Source organism: Bombina bombina, chromosome 6, assembly GCF_027579735.1.
Source record: "Bombina bombina isolate aBomBom1 chromosome 6, aBomBom1.pri, whole genome shotgun sequence".
Lineage (NCBI taxonomy): Eukaryota > Metazoa > Chordata > Amphibia > Anura > Bombinatoridae > Bombina > Bombina bombina.
In genome coordinates, this window is record NC_069504.1 from 891,996,457 (window position 1) to 892,022,049 (window position 25,593).

General features: G+C 40.2%; 1 protein-coding gene across 1 annotated transcript in view; it reads right to left on the reverse strand.

Moving 5' to 3' along the window:
• Positions 1-25,593, reverse strand: part of FAH (fumarylacetoacetate hydrolase) — a 101,099-nt gene that overhangs the window by 57,549 nt on the left and 17,957 nt on the right. The window contains exon 3 of the mRNA XM_053718459.1: positions 19,153-19,274. Within this exon, the coding sequence (XP_053574434.1) occupies positions 19,153-19,274 (122 nt within the window). The remainder of the gene's footprint in view (positions 1-19,152; positions 19,275-25,593) is intronic.

Below are 25,593 nucleotides of genomic sequence, written 5' to 3' on the forward strand. Positions count from 1 at the left end.
CCTCCTTCCTACTTAAGATTACTCCATCAGGTTTGTGACGACCAGGGTTAACCAACCCTACACCAGTCACTTGTTTGGCACAGAAAGGGTTAACAAACCTTTTCCACTTTAACTAATCTATCACAGTCTAGGCACTCCAGGCAAGCCTGTGACTTATTTCAGTGGGTGCAAGGGTTAACAACACTCTAGTCTGTCCTAGACTTAGGAAAAAAATGCCCAAACTCCCCTTTAAAAAGGGACATTAACCCCAATTTTTTATTTCATGATTCAGATAGTGAATACCATTTTAAACAACTTTCTATTTTACTTCTATTATCTAATTTGCTTCATTCTCTTGATATTCTTTCCTGAAAATCATATCTAGGCTCAGTAGCTTCTGATTGGTGGCTGCACATATTTGCCTCATGTGATTGGCTCACCCATGTGCAAATTAGATAATATAAGTAAATTGGAATGTTGTATTCTCTGTCTGAAACATGAAAGAAAAATGTTGGTTTTAATGTCCCTTTAACGCCACCCACACTAAACTATCTCTAAGCTGCCACCACTTACGATTGATTATATGGGAAATCTTAAAGAACTCAGACTTACAAATTTAATCCCAGTATGTAATTTAGCAAAAAATAACCTAAAATTACAGTATAAATACTACAAGTCTTTCAGTAACGTGGTTCAAATATTAGACAAAGGCAAAAGCTTAATAAAGGAATAATGTATTATGCACAGTGCATTATTAATAAAAAATAATATATAAACAAATACAATTATACACACGCAAATTATTTTAAAAATAAGAAGGAGAAATAACAGAAGCCTTATACTTTACTAGCTTTAGTTGTCTGTGCCAAGGAAAGATGGTCACTCACGCTGTAAGAGCCTCCCATGTAGAATGATCAAATTGTATTATTAAACACAACATTTTATACCCGTTTCTCTGATATCAAATTGCTTCATCCAACCTCTTTCTAGAGGGGCTAGGAAACCCCTCTCTTTTTACAACATGTCAAAAAGCTCTGAATCCTTGAAATGATAGAACACCCTATAACTTCTGTTTTACATATTCAGCACATACACCTATATAAGCAATTTCCCGGTGACATCATAATAATTAGTTTGAAACCAAATATGACATGGTTGTCATATTGTCATCTAGTGTCATAATATGGTAAAAGCATTTCTAAAGTTGTACTGGTGTCCTCTTATTGACCTTATCTAGCTCTGGGTAGAGGACACTGCTTTTTGTCTCTTGTGCTGACACTTTTACTTACTTGATGCATCAATAGATATGCAATAACATTAAGTCAAGAGGAACTTAGAAACTATTTATTAGGGATTCTGGCTTATCTAAAGGAAAACATAGCAACACATTTCTTCTGAAAAAAACAAATGTTTTTAGCACACAAGCTAAAGAAAACTAACCCATTAGCATCTAAATCATAAAGGTATTCATGACAAGGTTAAATCACAGAAGTTTGTGCAAACCAAAGAAAATATTTAGACACCTACATGGTACAGAGATTGAGGAAAAGACAGAACTGTAAAAGTAAATAATATTTTGTATAAGTCCCAAAATGAACTGTCAACCTCAGCCCTGTCAAGCTCTCTTAGGGCTAGATTACATGCGGAGCGCTAATTTATTACGCACCCGTAAAATGGTCATATTCACCAACTATTGTTAGCCCTCAAAAAATTAATTAGAAGACAAACCTTTGGTTAATTTTTAAAATGTCCCCCAATTGCACCCAAAATAAAATGTGAGGTCCCTTTTTTTAAAAGGAAGAAAAAAACAAAACAAAAAAAACACACGCTTCTTTTTTTTTTAAAAACTGCACTTTAGCGGTCTATGGTGACTGTTCACTGTAATATATATATACTATATATATATATATATATATATATATATATATATATATATTATAATGTGTGCCAGCACCACTAGTATAATAAATTTCAAAGTTATATACACAGGAAATATTAATAGTGTATCCTGTGTAGGGATACACTTTTCTGTGTAGTGCACGGTAAGGGTAAATTATTGGTATATACAAAAAGGAGAGAGAAAAAGTACCCTTATTGTTCCAGCAGCAAACTATATAGTGAACAATTATTTACTAGTCTCTAGATCTAGTTTGGGTCAGAAACAAAATATATAAAAGACACACTCACTAAAATACGTGACTAATTTGTGCTGTTTATAAATGCATAATAGCAACATAATGTATTTGAACAATAATCCCCCAAACTTATAAAGTATAATAATAATAACAACCCGGGTTGTCAAGGAGAGTCTTAAGGTCAGTCCGTTTATGATTCGGTACAGTAGAAAAATTCAAGCACAATGCCACTCTCTGGAATATTTGTAATCCAGATAGTAAGGACAAACGTTAATGCAGGCTCTGCATAACATCACATGATAAACATATACCTGTTCCTTCGGTCGTAATGGTGCAATGTGATTACCTGCTCGTTGTGTCCAATGACTCCATATTCAAACCGGACCGGACTTCAATATCCGTTACCTTTACTCCTTCCCCCTTGTTGTAGGCTCTTTGAGTGGGATCTTCTTTAGCGGGATACTCTTTCTTTTGGGGCATCAGCTGTTAGGCGGTGCTCAGCTGATGCACCGCTCAAACATTCAAACAAGCTACGCACGTTTCACCCGTGCTTCCTTCGGGCTTCTTCCAGCTATGCATGATTGGAGAATACACTCCATGGGATTTAAACAGGATGCTCCGCCTTCAAAACTACTTTGAAATATATACAAGCCCCCTTGGTGAAATATTAAACTATAATACTAATTTGATATAATTTAACAATGTTTACAGACATTTCATAATTCAATATTAGCAATTTAATCACACATTTCTTAATGAGAAACGAAATATTTTAGTTCTTATATCACAAATTTCTATATTATTCATGATCTGTGCTTATCATACAGCTATAGATTGATTTTATCAGGGTGTATTTAATATGATAAAGATAGACACTTTGTTTAGGTAAGTAATATTCCCCATTATTTAAACTCAGTCTCCCAGAAAGGATCCAAAGTTTAACTCTTCATTTAAACCTGATGGTTTCAGGCTTTTTAGATTGAAGATCCATTTACTCTCTTTACATAGTAAAATCTGATCTAAATTTCCTCCTCTTCCTTTTAGATCCACTATTTCCAGGCCCCTGAATTTTAGAATCTTCTTATTACTATCATGAAAGTCTGCAAAATGACGAGCCACACTGCTAGTTTTAGTACACTTGTTCTTAATGTCTCTTTTGTGTTCTTTGATTCTTTCTTTTAACTCCCTATAGGTTTTACCTATATAGTAATGGGGACAACTACAGGAGACCATGTAGATCACTCCTTCGCTTTTGCAAGTTATATGGCCCTTCACTGTATGAAAGGAGCCAAATCTGTCACAGAAGTTCTTGCCCATTAGCATGTTGTTACACACTGAACAATGTGAACACTTAAAATTTCCATTCTTTTTTGAGCTTAACCAATTCCCTGTGGTTTTATTTTCTAGATGGCTATGAACCAATAAGTCTTTTAAATTAGGGGCTCTTTTTGGGGTCATTAGTGGAGATTCACCTACAAATTTGCCAATTGTTTTGTCAATCCACAGTACATGCCAGTGTTTGTTTAGAATCATACGGATATCTTGCCATCTCTGATTATAAGTCCCTATGAAGCGAACTAAGGATTTGTCTGATGTTTCATCTGATTTATTATATAAAAGGTCATCCCTATTTTTGTTCTTAGTTTTGTTAAAAGCCTTTTTTAGACATTGTTGTGTATATCCTCGTGCTTTAAATCTACTATTTAGAGCCTTAGCTTCTATTTTAAATTGGTCTGGATCTGAACAATTTCTCTTATGTCTCAAAAATTGACCATAAGGGATATTATGTATCAGTTTTTTTGGATGGTGGCTGTCAAATGATAATAGGGCGTTCCCTGCGGTATCTTTTCAGAATGTGGCTGTTTTTAAACAATTGTTGTCATTAATAATTCGTAGATCCAGAAACGTTATCTCATTTTTGCTATAACTATAAGTACATTTTAGGTTCCAATCATTCCTGTTTAATTTCTGCATAAATTCTATGAGTTTAATCTCTGTGTCCTCCCAAAGCAGGAACACATCATCGATGAATCTCAACCATAAAGAGATAGAGTCATTTGAAATTTCTTCGCTATTAAGTATATGTTCATGTTCCCATTTCCCTAGGTAGAGGCAAGCAAACGTGGATGCACAACAGGTCCCCATTGCTGTTCCTAAATTTTGTTGATAACACTTATTTCCAAAAACAAAATAGTTATGTTTTAAAATAAAAGATAATAGTTCAAAAACAAAATTAGTGTGGTTATCATAATCTGAACCTCTCTGAATTAGGAAATATTTGATTGCCTCTATCCCTTTATCATAAGAATACTTGAATAAAGCGATTTGACATCTATCGCAACCAGTATAGTATTTGCAGTGACCGTTATGTCATTAAGTTTTTTCAATATGTCAAGAGTGTCTTTTATATATGAGGGGAGATTTAATAAATTTGGTCTGAGACAAAAGTCCACATATTGTGAGATTTTTTCAGTTAATGAACCTCTGCCCGATATAATCGGGCGACCTGGGGGTGGTATTTTGTTTTTGTGAAGTTTGGGTAGACTATAAAAGGTCGCTGTTTTTGGAAATTTCACATAAAGGAAATCAAATTCTCTCTGGTTAATGATACCTTCACCTTTTGCTCTTGTTAAAGTTTGCAATAATTTTTCTTTATAAATTTCTGTTGGATTAAAGCGTAAAATGCTATACTCCTGTTATTAGCTCTTAGTAATCGATGGCATTCATCAATGTAGTCCTTTGTATTTAGGACTACAACATTGCCGCCTTTGTCTGATGGCTTGATGGTTATTTTAGTGTCATTTTGTAATTCACGCAATGCGGCTCTTTGTGGTTTTGTAAGATTATCAGACATTGATTCGTCACTATTCATAAGATCAATGTCTCTTTCCACAAGTTTTACAAAATTATGTATAAGAGGAACACTGGAAAGAGCAGGCATATACTGGGACTTCTTTTTAAAATCACTAAATCCTATAGAGGTCGCCCCACTTGACTGGCCTGATATCTCTTCTTCCAGTTCTTCTAAAATTTTTAAACTTTGCCTATCATGTAAATTCAAAGTAGTTTTGTCTGGTTTATTTTCAAGTGTTTTATTAAGAACAATTTTGCGAGCAAATAGGTGAAGGTCCTTAACCAGGTCAAATTTGTCCATTTTATTTGTTGGTGAAAAGGTTAATCCCTTTTCTAAAATTTCTATTTGAGGACCAGTTAAATTTTTGTCTGATAAATTTACCACATTTATGTGTTGTTTTTCCTCCTCTGTCTGAGTGGGTACCTGCGTCTGCCTCTGCCATCTATGTTTCCGCCCCCCTCTCCTATATTTGAATTTTTGTGACCTAAAAAACTTTTTTGTTGTTCTCTATAGGATTTTTGTTGTTATTATTATACTTTATAAGTTTGGGGGATTATTGTTCAAATACATTATGTTGCTATTATGCATTTATAAACAGCACAAATTTATTCACGTATTTTAGTGAGTGTGTCTTTTATATATTTTGTTTCTGACCCAAACTAGATCTAGAGACTAGTAAATAATTGTTCACTATATAGTTTGCTGCTGGAACAATAAGGGTACTCTATCTCTCTCCTTTTTGTATATATATATATATATATATATATATATATATATATATATATACATACATATATATATATATATATATATATATCCTCACTGGCCACTTTATTGGGTACACCAAATTGCTTGGTAACACAAATTGCTAATCAGCCAATCATATGACAGCAACTCAATGCATTTAGGCATCTAGACGTGGTGAACATGACTTGCTGAAGTTCAAACCGAGCATCAAAATGGGGAAGAAAGGGGATTTAAGGGACTTTGAATGTGGCATCAGTGTTGGTGCCAGGAGGCCTGGTCCGAGTATTTAAAAAAAAAACTGCTGATCTACTGGGATTTTCACGCACAACCATCTCTAGGGTTTACAGAGAATGGTCCAAAAAAGAGAAAATATCCAATGAGCAGCAGTTGTGTGGACGACAATGCCTTGTTGATCCTTCTGAATTTGCAATGCCTTGTTGATGTAAGAGGAGAATGGGCAGACTGGATCAATATGATAGAAAGACAACAGTAACTCAAATAACCACTCGTTACAACCAAGGTATGCTGAATACCATCTCTGAATGCACAACACGTCGAACCTTGAAGCAGATGGGCTACAGCAGCAGAAAACCACACCAGGTGCCACTCCTGTCAGCTAAGAACAGGAAACTGAGACTACAATTTGCACAGGCTAACCAAAATTGGACAATAGAAGATTGGAAAAACGTTGCCTGGTCTGATGAGTCTCGATTTCAGCTGCAACATTCAGATGGTAGGGTCAGAATTTGGCGTAAACATGAAAGCATGGATCCATCCTGCCTTGTATCAACAGTTCAGGCTGGTGGTGTAGGGGATATTTTCTTGGCACACTTTTGGCGCCTTAGTACCAATTGAGCATTGTTCAAATGTCACGGCCTAACTGAGTATTGTTGCTGACCATGTCCATCCCTTTATGACTACATTGTTGTCAGGGTTTTTTCCCTGTTGTGTTTGCCATGTGCTGCTGGCAGCCATTTTACTCACCTCTCTTCCTGACTATGTTGCATTGTGGGGGATGCTGCTCAATTCCTGCACTTCCTTTTATGGCCAGACTGGTGTGCATCATCCATGTGAGACAGGATGCAGTCTCAGAATTGTGATGTAATCACTTATTATTTAAAGGGCCTCTGTTCAGTATGCTTTGCCTTTGCATTGTCTTAGACCTGTTTGTGAGAGTTCCTGTGTATTGCCTGGCTGCCTGACGTCCTTCCTGGTTCCTGATCTCTGGCTTGTTCTTGACTCTGCTGTTTTCCTTGTTCCTGATTCCGGCGCGTCTGACTATTCGCTTTGGCTCCTGACTCGGCTCGTTTGACTACCAGCTCTGGTTTTGATTCCTGGCTTGTTATTTGACTTGTGGACTTTTTATTATTTTTTGCTATTAATAAAAGGTGTGATTATTTTTGCACTTCTCATCTCAGTCTGATTCCTGGCACCCTGACATTGCGCAAGGGCCATGAATCCTGATGGTGCTAGTAATCCACCTTTACCTGCCATCATTTCAAGGATGGATGTACAGGATCACTGCTTGGATCAATTTGCACTAGCCCTGCAAACCCTGCTGACTCGCACTGCACATTTGCACCAAAGTGTCCCGCAAGTTATGGCTGCTCCGGTTTCCGCTGCTGCACCTTTGCCTATCAGGAGCATGTCCGGTTCTGCACCTCTACCTCAGCGATATGGAGGTGATCCTATTCAGTGCAGAGGGTTTTTGAACCAGGTGGGCATTTACTTTGAGATGTTACCTCAGGCGTTTCCCTCTGACAGAGCTAAGGTGGGATTTCTCATCTCGGTACTCTCTGACACAGCTCTTGCCTGGGCTAATCCCTTGTGGGAGACTAATAAACCTGTGATTTCAAATTACCCTGAATTTGTGGCCTCCTTTCGAAGGGTATTTGATGTTCTAGCTTGCTCCTCCTCTGCTGCTAAACGACTCATGTCCATTCAGCAAGGTACAAGATCTGTTGCTCAGTATGCTATTGAGTTCCACAGGGCCGGACTGGGACTAAAAAAAGGCCCAGGCATTTTGGGGCATAGAGGCCCACTCCGCCCCACCACGTCTTATTTAACCGTACACACACATCTCTCACACACACACACACACACACAGACCTCACACACACACACACACACACCTCACACACACAGACACAGACCTCATACACACACAAACACAGACCTCACACACACACAAACACAGACACAGACCTCACACACACAGAGAACTTACACACACATACCTTACACACACACACACACAGACACAGACCTCACACACACACACAGACCTCACACACACACACACACACACACACAGACCTCACACACACACACAGACCTCACACACACACACACACACACACACACAGACCTCACACACACACACACACACACAGACCCTCACACACACAGACCTCACACACACACACAGACCTCACACACACACACAGACCTCACACACAGACCTGACACACACACACACCTCACACACACACACAGACCTCACACCTCACACACACTCACACAACCTGTCCACCTGTTGATAAACACTGTTTTTCTTTCACTGAGGTGTGACAGTCAGTCACACACACACACAGACCTCACACACACACACACAGACCTCACACACAGACCTGACACACACACACACACACACACAGACCTCACACCTCACACACACACACGCAGACCTCATACATACACAGAGACCTCACACACACATTTACACACACACAGACCTCACACACACACACACAGACCTCACACACACACACACCTCACACACAGACCTCACACCTCACACACACACACGCAGACCTCATACATACACAGAGACCACACACACACACACACACACACACACAGACCTCACACACACACACACACAGACCTCACACACACACACACACACACACACAGACCTCACACACACTCACACACAGACCTCACACACACTCACACACAGACCACACACACACACACAGACCTCACACACACACAGACCTCACACACACACAGACCTCACACACACACACACAGACCTCACACACAGACCTGACACATACACACACCTCACACACACACACAGACCTCACACCTCACACACACACACGCAGACCTCATACATACACAGAGACCTCACACACACTTACACACAGACCTCACACACACACACAGACCTCACACACACATCACATACACTCACACAACCTGTCCACCTGTTGATAAACACTGTTTTTCTTTCACTGAGGTGTGACAGTCAGTCAGGAACTCAGGCTTCAACCACAGGGATGAGTAATTTGAGTCACTGTCTGCTCTTCTGAATCTTGAGCCACACTGAGCCATGGTCCATAGACGGTGACAAGTGTTATCTGTTTTTTCCCCCCAATATTCCCCACTCACCCAGGACCAGCAAGTGCAACCCACCAAAAAAAAAAAAAAATATTGCTGTGTGCTATCAATCATGGTGCAGCCACGTGACATGGAGGAGACTGGAGTCCATGGCACATGTATACGGCTGCAGCCCGCAGCAGAGGAGAGACTCTCAGAGAAGAGTGACTGGCCTGCTGTTTTGTACATAGGCGGCCGGCCCAGCCAGGCCTAGTACTACAGGCTGCTTAGGCTGCCTAAGCAGCCTCTAGTACTAGCTAGGCCTGGAACTTAAGTTAGGCTAGTAATGTAAATGAATCATGTATATTATAGATAGTATCATAGTAATGTGACAGGCAGTCCAGTGAGTGTAATTGTGTATATTTTGTATATATTGACTTTGTGATGAACATTGAACAACCTAGTCACCGCATCGCAACTCCAAAGAAAAAGGTCCTCTCAGTCTCTCTCTCTGAGACCAGACCTCCTACCTGCCCTGCCCTGCAGCTGCTGCTGGCCAGTCATCATCATCGCTGAAGTGGCGCTGCACACTTGCCCCCCGGCTTCACAGAATGCCCATGGATGGTCAGGTCTGGAGTCGACTCTGGAGAATGGGATTGACGATGGAACATTGGAGAGCCTAATCCTCTATGTGAGGAGGGGACCCGCCCGGCCTAGCGGCAGCATGTTTCCAGCCACTGACACACCGACACCCACAATGTGACACAGTCAGCACTATTCTTTCTAGCATCCTGACTCCCTCTCTGTGTGTCACGTGGACCCTGCACTTGGCATCAGTGTAGTGCAGCCACGTGCAGGGTGTGTGTGTGTGTGAGGTGACTGTGACGTCACTCGCAGTGCGCGCTCAGCCTCAGATCCAGGCCGGAAGTAGTGCGCCAAAGCGGCGGCGGCCGCCGATCCAAAATGGGAATCGCAATCATGATTGATCATTGATCATCATGACATATGTGCTTGCTTGTATGGCGGCCGCGGCCCTGGCCTGATCTGAAGTAGACAGTAGTAGTAGTACTAATAGTGTGGGACGGGTGGTGGTTGTATGTACGTACGGCCGCGTGGCGTGCTACTAGTGAAGTGTGAAGAAAGAAGAGGATCATTGGATGTCACTGTGTATTATTATCAATCATTATGACTGAGGATTCATTGCAGACAGTACAGTAGTAGTTAAACACTGAGTTATAATAAATATTTAACATTTACATTACAACAAAAAAATAAAATTTAGTTCTAAAAAAAAAAAAGTTTGCCGTGTGAGATTGCAGCCTAAACTATACCGCGGCCTACCGGGCAAATGCCCGGTATGTCCTATGGCCAGTCCGGGCCTGGAGTTCCATACTCTTGCCGCAGAGGTAGGTTGGAACAATGAAGCCCTTGTGGCCGCAATCTTTCATGGGCTCTCTGATGCGATTAAAGACGAAGTTTCTGCCAGAGATTTACCAGAGGATCTCGAGGAATTGGTGTCTTTTTTGATCCTAATTGACATCAGACTCAGAGAGAGGCCCTCTTTCAAGGAGCGCTTGCGGAAGCCTCCTGTTCCGTTGTCTCCTACGTGTTCGTTCCCACCCATGCCTCCCTCTCCTCCCATGCCTCCTGGTCCCGAGTCACCAGGTACTGCTGAGCCGATGCAGCTGGGATTCACGTGTCACTCCACGGTGGAGAGGGCCTTTAGGAGGAGGGAGGCGCTCTGCCTCTATTGTGGGTTACAGGGCCACCTTTTGAAGTCTTGTCCTACACGCCCGGGAAACGCTTACACCTAAGGTCCTGTTGGGGGCAGACCTTGGGTGGTTTATCCTCGTCCCCGGAACCGCTTAAGGAGAAACCTATGGTCACGTTTGTCCTTTCCTGGGTGGACTCCTCCATAGTCACCCAGGCTCTTGTTGACTCTGGTGCTGCGGGCTATTTTATTGACAGTGCTTTTGTATCAAAGCACTCCATTCCTGTTTTGCCTCGGTCCATTCTGCTTGCTATTGAGGCCATTGATGGCAGGCCCCTTCAGCCCGCACTTGTTACTCACGAAACTGCTCCGTTGTCCATGGCTGTTGGGGCTCTCCATTTTGAAAGCCTCCAGTTCCAGGTGATAAACTCTCTGCATTTTCCGGTTGTTCTGGGTTATCCCTAGCTCCAAAAGCACAATCCCAGTCTTGACTGATGCAGGTCCGAAATTTTGTCGTGGTCCCTGCAATGTATTTCCACTTGTCTTCGGAAACCAGTTAAAGTCTTGTGCACTTCTTTGGTTTCTCAATTGCCAGAGGAGTACCGAGAGTTCCTAGACGTGTTTGACAAGGTGCGTGCCAGTACGTTGCCTCCTCACCGGTCTTACGATTGTGCCATAGACCTGCAACCCGGAGCCATTTCTCCTCGGGACTGGGTGAACCCTCTGTCTGTTGCAGAGAATTGTGCTATGGAGGAGTATGTTGCCGATGCTCTGTCACGGGGGATCATCCGCAAATCCTGCTCTCCTGCAGGGGGTGGCTTCTTCTTTGTGAAGAAAAAGGGTGGCGAGTTAAGACCATGTATCGATTACAGGGGTCTTAATCGTCTTACCATTAAGAATGCTTACCCTATTCCGCTTATTACGGAACTCTTTGACCGTCTCAAGGGAGCTACAGTCTTTACTAAACTTGATTTGAGAGGAGCGTACAATCTCGTTAGGATTAAGGAGAAAAACAGCATTTAACACCAGGAGCGGGCATTATGAGTATCTTGTAATGCCCTTTGGCCTATGTAATGCCCCTGCTGTTTTTCAGGAATTTATTAATGATGTCCTATGAGATATGGTGCAACAGTGTGTTGTGGTGTACTTAGACGACATCCTCATACACTCACCCACACTTGAGGCTCATCGTTCTGATGTTACACGGGTTCTTCAGAGACTACGTGAGAACGGCCTGTTTTGTAAACTCGAGAAATGTGAGTTCCATCAGACTCAAGTAACCTTCCTAGGTTATGCTATCTCCGTGGCAGGGTTCTCCATGGATCCTGACAAGTTATCTGCAGTACTGCAGCGGACTCGCCCAGTTGGTCTTCGGTCTATTCAACATTTTTTGGGGTTCGCCAATTACTATAGAAAGTTTATTAAAAACTTTTCTTCCTTGGTCAAACCTATCACAGACATGACCCGTAAAGAGAATGATCCACTCCATTGGTCACCTACTGCCATTAAGGCCTTTGATAGTCTTAAGACTGCCTTTGCTGCCGCTCCAGTTCTGGCTCATCCTAACCCTGTCCTGCCTTTCGTTCTTGAGGTCGATGCGTCTGAGACTGGAGTAGGTGCCCTCTTGTCTCAACGTCCTACGCCTGACGGTTCCTTGCATCCGTGTGGTTTCTTCTCTAAGAAATTGTCTCCAGCGGAGTGCAATTATGAAATTGGCAACAGGGAATTACTGGCCATAATTTTGGCACTCAAGGAATGGAGGCATCTTCTCGAGGGTACTAGCGTGCCAGTGCTCATTCTTACTGACCACAAGAAATTAACTTATCTATCTGAAGCAAAACGTTTGTCGCCCCGACAGGCCAGATGGGCGCTATTTTTGTCTTGGTTTAATTATGTGGTTTCCTACCTGCCTGGTAGTAAGAATGTTAGGGCTGATACCCTCTCTCGATAATTTTCGCCTCTGTCCAAGGAGGAGTCTGTACCTACTCCTGTTATACCTCCTGACCATATTTTGGCTACCATACGTACTAATTTGACTTCTCCCTTGGGGGAGGAGATCCTGGCTGCACAAACCAATGCACCTCCTGAGAAACCTAGTGGTAAGTGTTTTGTTCCTGAGAATCTTCTAACTAAACTTTTGCACACTTACCACTATCCTAAAGCCGCAGGTCACCCAGGCAAGAACCAAATCTTTTGGTCTGTCACTCGACAATTCTGGTGGCCAGGTCTTCGTTCTGATGTTGCTGCGTATGTTGCCTCCTGCTCAGTTTGTGCACAGAATAAGACTCCTCAACGTCTTCCTGTGGGTCTTCTTCAACCTATTGCTAATGGTGAGCGTCCTTGGACACATCTTTCCATGGACTTCATTGTCGAGCTCCCTGTTTCCAATGGCAATACTGTTATCCTTATGGTGGTTGACCATTTTTCTAAAATGTCACATTGCATTCCCTTGATGAAGCTGCCTACCGCTCAGGAGCTTGCTTCAATTTTTGCCCGGGAGGTCTTCCGTTTACATGGGTTACCCAAGGAGATAGTGTCGGACTGGGGTAGCCAGTTTGTCTCCAGATTTTGGCGTTCCTTTTGTGCTCAAATGGGGATCCAGCTTTCCTTCTCCTCGGCATATCACCCTCAATCGAATGGGGCTGCAGAATGGTCTAATCAAGCTCTGGAACAGTTCCTCTGTTGCTATGTCTCAGATCACCACAATAATTGGTCTGAACTGTTACCTTGGGCAGAGTTTGCTCGTAATAGTGCTATTAATGCTTCCTCCAAGTTATCCCCGTTCATGGCGAAATATGGGTTTCAACCATCCTTGTTGCCCGATTCATTCATGTCTCAGGGTATTCCGGCTTTGAAGGAGCATCTCCGGCAACTCCATTCCACGTGGGTGCAGATTCAGGATTGCCTTCATCGTTCTATGCAGCGCCAAAAGTTCCAGGCTGATCGTAGGCGTCTGCCCGCACCTTCCTACCAGGTTGGTGAGAGAGTTTGGCTGTCCTCCCGCAACTTGAACCTTCGTGTGCCTTTTTGAATACTCCGACGGGTTAATCCTGTGGCCTACGCTCTTGACCTTCCTCCTGCTATGCGCATCTCCAATGTTTTTCATGTCTCCCTCTTGAAACCATTGGTTTGTAATCGGTTTACCAATGTGTTGCCTCGTCCCCGTCCTATCTTTGTTGACAACCATGAGGTCAGCAGCATTATTGACTCTCGTATGTCCAGGGGCTGTGTACAGTATTTGGTTCACTGGAGAGGCTACGGTCCGGAGGAGCGTTCTTGGGTTCCCTCCTCTGATGTTCCTGCTCCCGCCCTCCTCCGTGCCTTCCATGCCCGTTTCCCCAATAAGCCTTTTGTCCTCCTGCGGGGGAGGGGTTGTTGAGGGGAGGGTACTGTCAGGGTTTTTTCCCTGTTGTGTTTGCCATGTGCTGCTGGCAGCCATTTTACTCACCTCTCTTCCTGACTATGGTGCATTGTGCTCAATTCCTGCACTTCCTTTTATGGCCAGACTGGTGTGCATCATCCATGTGAGACAGGATGCAGGATGCAGACCTGTTTGTGAGAGTTCCTGTGTATTACCTGGCTGCCTGACGTCCTTCCTGGTTCCTGATCTCTGGCTTGTTCCTGACTCTGCTGTTTTCCTTGTTCCTGATTCCGGCTCGTCTGACTACCAGCTCTGGTTTTGATTCCTGGCTTGTTATTTGACTTGTGGACTTTTTATTATTTTTTGCTATTAATAAAGGTGTGATTATTTTTGCACTTCTCGTCTCAGTCTGATTCCTGGCACCCTGAAAATTGTACCCATCTTCTGATGGCTTCTTCCAGCAGGATAATGTACCATGTCACAAAGCTCAAATCATCTCTAACTGGTTTCTTGAACATGACAATCAGTTCACTGTACTCCAATGGTCTCCACAGTCACCAGATCTCAATCCAATAGAGCACCTTTCTGGTGGAACAGGAGATTTGCATCATGGATGTGCAGCTGACAAATCTGCAGCAACTGCGTGATGCTATCATGTCAATATGGACCAAAATGTCTGAGGAATGTTTCCAACACCTTATTGAATCTATCCCATGAAGAATTAAGGCAGCTCAGAAGGCAAAAGGGGGTCCAACATGGTACTAGCAAGGTGTACCTAATAAAGTGGCCAGTGAGTGTATAAATGAAATAATATATATATATATATATATATATATATATATATATATATACACACACATTTTAACATTTGCTGCCCATTGCTGCGCGACTTACCCCAATCATGAGAACAAGGATCACATTGGAGCCTATGGACACGCGCTCTTGTGAGCACAAAGCTTCCGTGCAATGCAAATGCAAGGTTGCGTTTGTATTGCACCTACCTTGTAATACCAGCGCACATTTGCATGCAATGTTATTACTAAAAGGAGCACACATATCGCTTTCTAGCTCTTAATGTGTAACCTTCATGCTGCTACAGATAATTAACCCTGCTGTAGGATTACAGTTATAAAAGCATATTCTGACTGAATATATGACGGAGAAAACTGACTTTTGTTGTTTTAAGGTATCTAAACACTTTTTGTCTAAAATCATCTTAACATTTAAGAAATAATAATTGTTTGTTTTACTATAAAGTGTCTGAATTTATAACTTTGTGGATCTTTTGTTGAAATGTAGCTCCTTTCTATGGCAGCATACTGAAGTAGGCACTGGGGCATACGTGTCTCAAGAACTATAACCTACCTCACTATGCTTTCATGGAAATCCACTAAGTTTCAACAAAGAATACCAAGAGGAATATTTGACAATATAAGTCAAATTGATTTTTTTACATTGTATCTGAATCATGAAATACTTTGGTATACAGAGTACCCTTGACATACAAGAGTACAGCAAGAGGTTTATTATTGGTCATAGAGCGTACTCTCACAGACAAGCTAAAATAGATTTTGTATACTAAATGTATCCCTTGAATACATTTATTTTGTTAAACTATGTATCATTCTCACACCTAAAAGACATTTAAATCATATCTTCTGTTACTATTGTACAGACTTCATAAATTTGTGGTATGTTGCAAAAACACTTTAACTGTTTGCACCTGGTAGATGTTGCTGGATATAAATCACAATGTCAAGGGGGATATTTAGCAAAGGTCTGTCAGACCTGATCCAACAGTGTGTATCAGGTCCGACAGACCTCGCTGAATGCGGAGAGCAATACGCTCTCCGTATTCAGCATTGCACCAGCAGCTCTTGTGAGCTGCTTGTGCAACGCTGACCCCTGTAGGGGGTGTCACTCAACCCGATCGTATTCGATCGGGTTGAATTCCGGCAATCTCTGTCCGCCTGCTCAGAGCAGGCCGACAGCGTTATGGAGCAACGGTCTTTAGACCGCTGCTTCATAACTGCTGTTTCTGGCGAGTCTGAAGACTCGCCAGAAACACGGGACCTCAAGCTCCATCCGGAGCTTGATAAATGGGCCTCCAAGACTAGATGGCTAGTAAAGCCAACTTGTGATGCTGATTTATCACTGGGGGATAAATATGTAATAATAAAAAAGATGTTGCCATGGTTTTTCTTATTACATATAATTAAATATTTTATGGGAAATAGTTTGGAGGTAATGCCCCTTTAAGCTGGTTAGTGAGAATACTTTAAAGGGAAATGAAACCCAATTTTTCGCTTTCATGATTTAGATAGAGAACAACATTTGTAAAACGTTTCCTCTTTAATACTATTATAAAATTTGCTTTGTTCTCATGTTATTCTTTGTTGAAGAGATATCTAGATAGGTAGCGTGCACGTCTGGAGAACTACATGACAGGAAATAGTGCTGCCATCTAGTGTTCTTGAACATGTATAACATTGTTGCAAAAGTGCTGTCATATAGTGAGGAAGACACATGCACACTCCTGAACTTTCCTCCCTGCTTTTCAACAAAGGATAACAAGAAAACAAAGAACATTTAAATGATAGAAATTAGAAAGCTGTTTAAAAGCACATGCTGTATCTGAATCAGGAAAGAAAACAATTTGAGTTTCATGTCCCATTAAGACTCTCAGCAAACTGTGCATAACTGTTGAACTCAATATATGGAAAGTCACACAGGCTCAATGGGAGGCTTAACTGAAAACAATCTAATTTAAGATTCAAAAATGCATATAAATTAACCCCACTGTACGGTCTCTGTGTATGGTCTCTCAGACATCAACACTGATGTAATGGAAGTTAAGGACAAAGCCTCTTTCAAAAAGTGTGCATGGCTATTTGACTATTTTCTACATTCCCAATGACACACACATACATCTATTATTCAGAAGTCACTGTTAAATCCAGCAAACCCATATTTAGCAACACAACAAAATTATTTTAGTAGCAGAATGATAAGCAGACAGGAATCATTACATTATTACATTACATTATTTTGGTTGTCAATGCCTGCCAGTTTAAAATCTGAAGCTTTTTATTGGAGTATGAAGCCCCCAGAAAATGGCATTTATTTCTAACTATGGCTTTTTCTGCAAACAATACCTTAAAAGGACAGTATACCACAATCCAGTCTCCTTAATATGCTCCCAGAGATTTGTTATACCAACTGCATAGTGTTAAATGTATATTAAATGGCCTCTTTAGGTTTATTCTTCAAATTAAATAGTTGGTTTTGCTTACTGAAGCTACCACCTAAAATGAAAGTACTGGCTTTGGTCACAGTAAAATAAAATAACTGAGTCTGATAGTGTAGGTTCAGCTCATTTGAATGATCATATTCTAGAGTATAATGGGTTGTGGTTTCAATGAGTGAAACCAGCTATTTCAAATACAAAAAGCACACATAATAGAGCAATGTCTAATAAATGTAATACAATGCAGCTAGCTAAAAAAACTCTTTAAACTACAACAGATTGGATCAATCATTTGTCTGTTGCATATAGAACAAAAGAAAATAAGAAACAAGGGAAAAAATGCAATTTTAGGGGGATCAGTGCTCCATATGTAAAGGACAATTCAATGCAGAAGAACTGCATAACCAGAAATACATAATAGAAAGACAATGCAATAGCTGGGGGGTTTTCTGGCAAATTACAAACAAAACCCTTTCATTTTCCTGTCTCCTGTATCATGTGAAAGCCACCAGCCAACCACAGACTACTATATGTACAAACTGTGTACTCTTGCACATGGTCAGTAGAAACTGGTGCCTCAGAAAGTGTGCATAAAACATATTTTTTTTATAATCACATGTGAGCTATTCTTTCCATGACCACCAGGAAGAGGCAAGCCAACCCAACACTTGAGAGCTTTGAGCTTCCCTACTATCTCCACACCATGAGGTCTCTCTCTGGGAAATCCCAACAAGTCAACAGCTGGTCAAACATCTCTTGATGAGAGACCATTCTCAAGGATGAAGGTGTTGGCAAATCAGAAAGTCAGCCTCCCAATTGTTCATTCCAAAAATATGACTGACAATTGTATCTAATTGTGCAAGTTCCCCCTTCATAGTTGATGTAAGCAACCACCATCACAATATTCGATTAGTTTTTGTACCACTGACAGGACAGATAAGGAGGTCTCAGGTAAAACCTGGTAAGCCATATCCAAGGTGAGAACATTTCCATGCACTGGACTACCTAAGGAAGGGGTGATAGCAGTAGACTAATGCCTCCAGTGGAATGCAAGTCTGTCAAAAGAACTGAGATAAGGAGGTCCTTTGTAGGCACTCTGAGGGGAAAATTGTGTCTTAGAACAGTTAGAGAATCCCCTATGAAACATTATCAAGATCACTGCACTTCAGCATGAACCCCACGCCTATGGAGGCAAGTGAAAACTGAGTGTCTATGGTGTGGGAGGAGACAGTAGTGAAGCTCAAAGCTCTGGAGTGTGGAGTTAGTTTGCCTCTGCCTGGTGACCAGGAAATTAACTCATGGACTCTCACCATCCATTGAAGGAAAAAAAATGCACCATTTGATAATGGTAGTAAACTAAAAAGTTGTAATTTTAAAAAACAAAAAAAAACAAACACATGCTCTATCTCAATTATAAAAGACCCTACATTTTAGGGTTTTACAGTGCTTTTTATTAGTCCCCCACATTTTCAACTATATTCAGCACACAATGTTCTTGTTTTCTGCAAATGGTTCATTCCTGTCTTCATTAGTATGTATGGATTCAATGTATATGTTTCTGCTTCTATCTATATACAAGTTTATGGAACTTGTCTTGCTAAATAAAATTGTTCATTTGAAGTTTGTTTATATAAAATACATTTTATTTGGAAAACAGAACTAAAATATGTTTGTTTATCAGTATGGATGTTAATACAAATAAAAAAATAAAATAAAAAATAAATAAAAGTTGTATAACCCAAGTTTTTCAACGTTAAAATTTCTTTTCATGTGGATTCAGTTTTTCCTCACCTTGATCTCAATTCTCTATTGTCCCTTAGTAAGGGTTCTGATGCTGCCAGCAGCTTCTGGAGAACTTGTCGGACCTCTTTCCATGCATTGTGTCCAAGGGCCATAAAGCTATTAAGAGTTGGCTGCAGTATTAGAGCATGAATATGGGAATTAGCTAATCAGATAGTTACCATTGTGAACATTCACCATACATATATTAAAGGATTAAGATTTTACAAATTGATTTGTTTTCATCTGCTATGACAGACAACCTACAGTTTTACATCACCCCTTCTCCGAAAGAGAAATAATTTTTAATATGTGTGATAACATGATCCTCAAAGTAGCAGGTGTTTAATGTAAATCATTTAATATCTTAAAAATTGATATTGGTTAAAAAATGTTTGCATAAGCAACACTGATATATTAAAGGGACATGAAAGCCAACATTTTTCTTTTATGATTCAGATAGAGAATACAATTTTAAACAACATGCCAATTGACTTCTATTATTTAATTTGCTTCATACTTCAGATATCCTTTGTTGAAGAAATAGCAATGCACATGGAGGAGCCAATCACAGTATGTGCAGCCACCAGTCAGCAGCTATTGAGCCTATAAAGATATGCTGTGTTCAACAAAGGATATCAAGAGAATGAAGCAAATCAAGAGGTAAATAAGAAAGGTTGTTTAAAAAATTGCATGCTCTTTCTAAATCATGAAAGAAAAAAAAAAAAAATTAGGTGTTTCATGTACCTTTAATTTACTGTTTACCTCTGATTAACTGTATCTAAGTCCCTGAAGACTGCCCCTTTTCTCAGTGCTTTTTACAATCATTTTAGTCAATAAATGCTGGTTCTCTTTATAATCAATATTTTCCATAGGAGTGAGCACACTTTTTTTTTTTTATCAATATGGCACACATGAACGAGCACTGTCTGACTGAAGTGAAAGATTGTAAAAAGCTTTTGTAATAATGGACGACCTGCGGGGTATTGGAAACAGCAAATCCTAGAGTTTATAAAGTATATTAATAGAACAATGATTGTTATGCAAAGCTGGGGAATGGGTAGCAAAGGTTTTTATCTATCTTTTTAAACAATAGAATAAAAAAAAAAAGAAGAAAACAAAAACAATCAGGTAGACTGTCTCTTTAATGAATTATACAAGTTAAGAGCAATAAAAAAGGGTTGAGGTCCTGGACTTGTCTCTTTCTCATCAAAAGCTAAATCCATACGACCCCTATTATGAAACAGAAGGGACTCCTTTTTCAAATAAGGGATCTCATGCTCCATAGATGTATTTTGCATGATGAAAAATGGTAAATATTAATCCCACTAGAAACTGTTTTGAGAGAAATACAATTAATTGGTCAACAAAACTTCACTACCCTTTCTACCAAAAAAATAAAAATAAACCAATAAATGCTTGAGATCTCACATTATAAAGTGAGTTTCTATGGATGATGCTAAAATATCTCTATCACTGGTGAAGTAATAAAATAAATTATGGAGTAAGCATAAAAGTGGTATTTTGAAAAGAGAATAAAAAACTACAACCATCAATCAGCTGGGTTTTTTTTAGTTATCGTCTGCCTCACAAAAGCTGGTGTAGATGGAGTTTAAGTCAACCTAATCAATAAATTACCACACTCCTGTTAACCTGGCAGAGTTTCACAATGAGAGATCTCTTTCCACACTTTGTGCACAAGCAGTGCATTCTCCAAAACACCCTGCTCTGAAAAAGTGAGTTCCTGGGCTTTTGGAATCTGTTGGAATGTAGCTGCTGATTGGTGGCTGCACCTATATGCCTTTTATCATTGGTTTACCAATGTGTTCATCTGCTCCTTCAATAAAAGGATACAAAGAGAATGAAGAAAAAGTTGATAATAGTAAAAGTAAACTGAAAAGTTGTTTACAAATGTTTTGTCTATCTGAATTCTGAAAGAAAACTTTTGGATTTCATAGCCTTTTAAGCAATTATAGCTATCTCTTTTCAATTCACCTGGAAAGTTAAAAGGGACATTATAGTGCAAAAATGTAATGTTCTAATTGGTCCAGATTCCAAACACACATGTGGGCTGCAAATCAATATTTTAGAAGCCTATTTGTCCAAAATTGTGCAGTGGCACAGGGACAGGTTTAGTTAGGGTTTATAGGTAACCTCTGTATACTGTTTTAGCTTAAAGGGATGCAATTTTAAGCAACTTTCTAATTTACTTCTATTATCAATTTTTCGTTCTTACTGCCTTTATTTAAAAAGCAGGAATGTAAAGCTTAGGTGCCAGCCCATTTTTGGTTAAGACCTGGGTAACACTTGCTTATTGATGGCTAAATCTCAGCCACCAATAAAGCAAGCACTATCCATGAAGCTGAACCCAAAATAGATTGACTCCTAACCTTTACATTCCTGCTTTTAAAATAAAGATACCAAGAGAATGAAGAAAAACATAATTTATGTAAGAACTTACCTGATAAATTCATTTCTTTCATATTAGCAAGAGTCCATGAGCTAGTGACGTATGGGATATACATTCCTACCAGGAGGGGCAAAGTTTCCCAAACCTCAAAATGCCTATAAATACACCCCTCACCACACCCACAATTCAGTTTAACGAATAGCCAAGAAGTGGGGTGATAAAAAAGTGCGAAAGCATATAAAATAAGGAATTGGAATAATTGTGCTTTATACAAAAATCATAACCACCCCAAAAAAAGGGCGGGCCTCATGGACTCTTGCTAATATGAAAGAAATTAATTTATCAGGTAAGTTCTTACATAAATTATGTTTTCTTTCATGTAATTAGCAAGAGTCCATGAGCTAGTGACGTATGGGATAATGATTACCCAAGATGTGGATCTTTCCACGCAAGAGTCACTAGAGAGGGAGGGATAAAATAAAGACAGCCAATTCCTGCTGAAAATAATCCACACCCAAAATAAAGTTTAATGAAAAACATAAGCAGAAGATTCAAACTGAAACCGCTGCCTGAAGTACTTTTCTACCAAAAACTGCTTCAGAAGAAGAAAATACATCAAAATGGTAGAATTTAGTAAAAGTATGCAAAGAGGACCAAGTTGCTGCTTTGCAAATCTGATCAATCGAAGCTTCATTCCTAAACGCCCAGGAAGTAGAAACTGACCTAGTAGAATGAGCTGTAATCCTTTGAGGCGGAGTTTTACCCGACTCAACATAGGCAAGATGAATTAAAGATTTCAACCAAGATGCCAAAGAAATGGCAGAAGCTTTCTGGCCTTTTCTAGAACCGGAAAAGATAACAAATAAACTAGAAGTCTTTCGGAAAGACTTAGTAGCTTCAACATAATATTTCAAAGCTCTAACAACATCCAAAGAATGCAATGATTTCTCCTTAGAATTCTTAGGATTAGGACATAATGAAGGAACCACAATTTCACTACTAATGTTGTTAGAATTCACAACTTTAGGTAAAAATTCAAAAGAAGTTCGCAACACTGCCTTATCCTGATGAAAAATCAGAAAAGGAGACTCACAAGAAAGAGCAGATAATTCAGAAACTCTTCTGGCAGAAGAGATTGCCAAAAGGAACAAAACTTTCCAAGAAAGTAATTTAATGTCCAATGAATGCATAGGTTCAAACGGAGGAGCTTGAAGAGCCCCCAGAACCAAATTCAAACTCCAAGGAGGAGAAATTGACTTAATGACAGGTTTTATACGAACCAAAGCTTGTACAAAACAATGAATATCAGGAAGATTAGCAATCTTTCTGTGAAAAAGAACAGAAAGAGCAGAGATTTGTCCTTTCAAAGAACTTGCGGATAAACCTCTATCTAAACCATCCTGAAGAAACTGTAAAATTCTCGGAATTCTAAAAGAATGCCAAGAAAAATGATGAGAAAGACACCAAGAAATATAAGTCTTCCAGACTCTATAATATATCTCTCTGGATACAGATTTACGAGCCTGTAACATAGTATTAATCACAGAGTCAGAGAAACCTCTTTGACCAAGAATCAAGCGTTCAATCTCCATACCTTTAAATTTAAGGATTTGAGATCCTGATGGAAAAAAGGACCTTGCGACAGAAGGTCTGGTCGTAGCGGAAGAGTCCACGGATGGCAAGAGGCCATCCGGACAAGATCCGCATACCAAAACCTGTGAGGCCATGCCGGAGCTACCAGCAGAACAAACGAGCATTCCTTCAGAATCTTGGAGATTACTCTTGGAAGAAGAACTAGAGGCGGAAAGATTTAAGCAGGATGATACTTCCAAGGAAGTGATAATGCATCCACTGCTTCCGCCTGAGGATCCCGGGATCTGGACAGATACCTGGGAAGTTTCTTGTTTAGATGAGACGCCATCAGATCTATTTCTGGAAGCTCCCACATTTGAACAATCTGAAGAAATACCTCTGGGTGAAGAGACCATTCGCCCGAATGCAACGTTTGGCGACTGAGATAATCCGCTTCCCAATTGTCTATACCTGGGATATGAACCGCAGATATTAGACAGGAGCTGGATTCCGCCCAAACCAGAATTCGAGATACTTCTTTCATAGCCAGAGGACTGTGAGTCCCTCCTTGATGATTTATGTATGCCACAGTAGTGACATTGTCTGTCTGAAAACAAATGAACGATTCTCTCTTCAGAAGAGGCCAAAACTGAAGAGCTCTGAAAATTGCACGGAGTTCCAAAATATTGATCGGTAATCTCACCTCCTGAGATTCCCAAACTCCTTGTGCTGTCAGAGATCCCCACACAGCTCCCCAACCTGTGAGACTTGCATCTGTTGAAATTACAGTCCAGGTCGGAAGCACAAAAGAAGCCCCCTGAATCAAACGATGGTGATCTGTCCACCACGTTAGAGAGTGTCGTACAATCGGTTTTAAAGATATTAATTGAGATATCTTTGTGTAATCCTTGCACCAATGATTCAGCATACAGAGCTGAAGAGGTCGCATGTGAAAACGAGCAAAGGGGATCGCGTCCGATGCAGCAGTCATAAGACCTAGAATTTCCATGCATAAGGCTACCGAAGGGAATGATTGTGACTGAAGGTTTCGACAAGCCGAAATCAATTTTAGACGTCTCTTGTCTGTTAAAGACAGAGTCATGGACACTGAATCTATCTGGAAACCCAGAAAGGTTACCCTTGTCTGAGGAATCAATGAACTTTTTGGTGAATTGATCCTCCAACCATGATCTTGAAGAAACAACACAAGTCGATTTGTATGAGATTCTGCTAAATGTAAAGACTGAGCAAGTACCAAGATATCGTCCAAATAAGGAAATACCACAATAGCCTGTTCTCTGATTACAGACAGAAGGGCACCGAGAACCTTTGTAAAAATTCTTGGAGCTGTAGCTAGGCCAAACGGCAGAGCCACAAACTGGTAATGCTTGTCCAGAAAAGAGAATCTCAGGAACTGATAATGATCTGGATGAATCGGAATATGCAGATATGCATCCTGTAAATCTATTGTGGACATATAATGCCCTTGCTGAACAAAAGGCAAGATAGTCCTTACAGTTACCATTTTGAATGTTGGTATCCTTACATAACGATTCAATATTTTTAGATCCAGAACTGGTCTGAAGGAATTCTCCTTCTTTGGTACAATGAAGAGATTTGAATAAAACCCCATCCCCTGTTCCAGAACTGGAACTGGCATAATTACTCCAGTCAACTCTAGATCTGAAACACAATTCAGAAATGCTTGAGCTTTCACTGGATTTACTGGGACACGGGAAAGAAAAAATCTTTGCAGGAGGTCTCATCTTGAAACCAATTCTGTACCCTTCTGAAACAATGTTCTGAATCCAAAGATTGTGAACAGAATTGATCCAAATTTCTTTGAAAAAACGTAACCTGCCCCCTACCAGCTGAGCTGGAATGAGGGCCGTACCTTCATGTGGACTTAGAAGCAGGCTTTGCCTTTCTAGAAGGCTTGGATTTATTCCAGACTGGAGATGGTTTCCAAACTGAAACTGCTCCTGAGGATGAAGGATCAGGCTTTTGTTCTTTGTTGAAACGAAAGGAACGAAAACGATTATTAGCCCTGTTTTTACCCTTAGATTTTTTATCCTGTGGTAAAAAAGTTCCTTTCCCACCAGTAACAGTTGAGATAATAGAATCCAACTGAGAACCAAATAATTTGTTACCCTGGAAAGAAATGGAAAGTAGAGTTGATTTAGAAGCCATATCAGCATTCCAAGTTTTAAGCCATAAAGCTCTTCTAGCTAGAATAGCTAGAGACATAAACCTGACATCAACTCTGATAATATCAAAGATGGCATCACAGATAAAATTATTAGCATGCTGAAGAAGAATAATAATATTATGAGAATCATGATCTGTTACTTGTTGTGCTAAAGTCTCCAACCAAAAAGTTGAAGCTGCAGCAACATCAGCCAATGATATAGCAGGTCTAAGAAGATTACCTGAACACAGATAAGCTTTTCTTAGAAAGGATTCAATTTTCC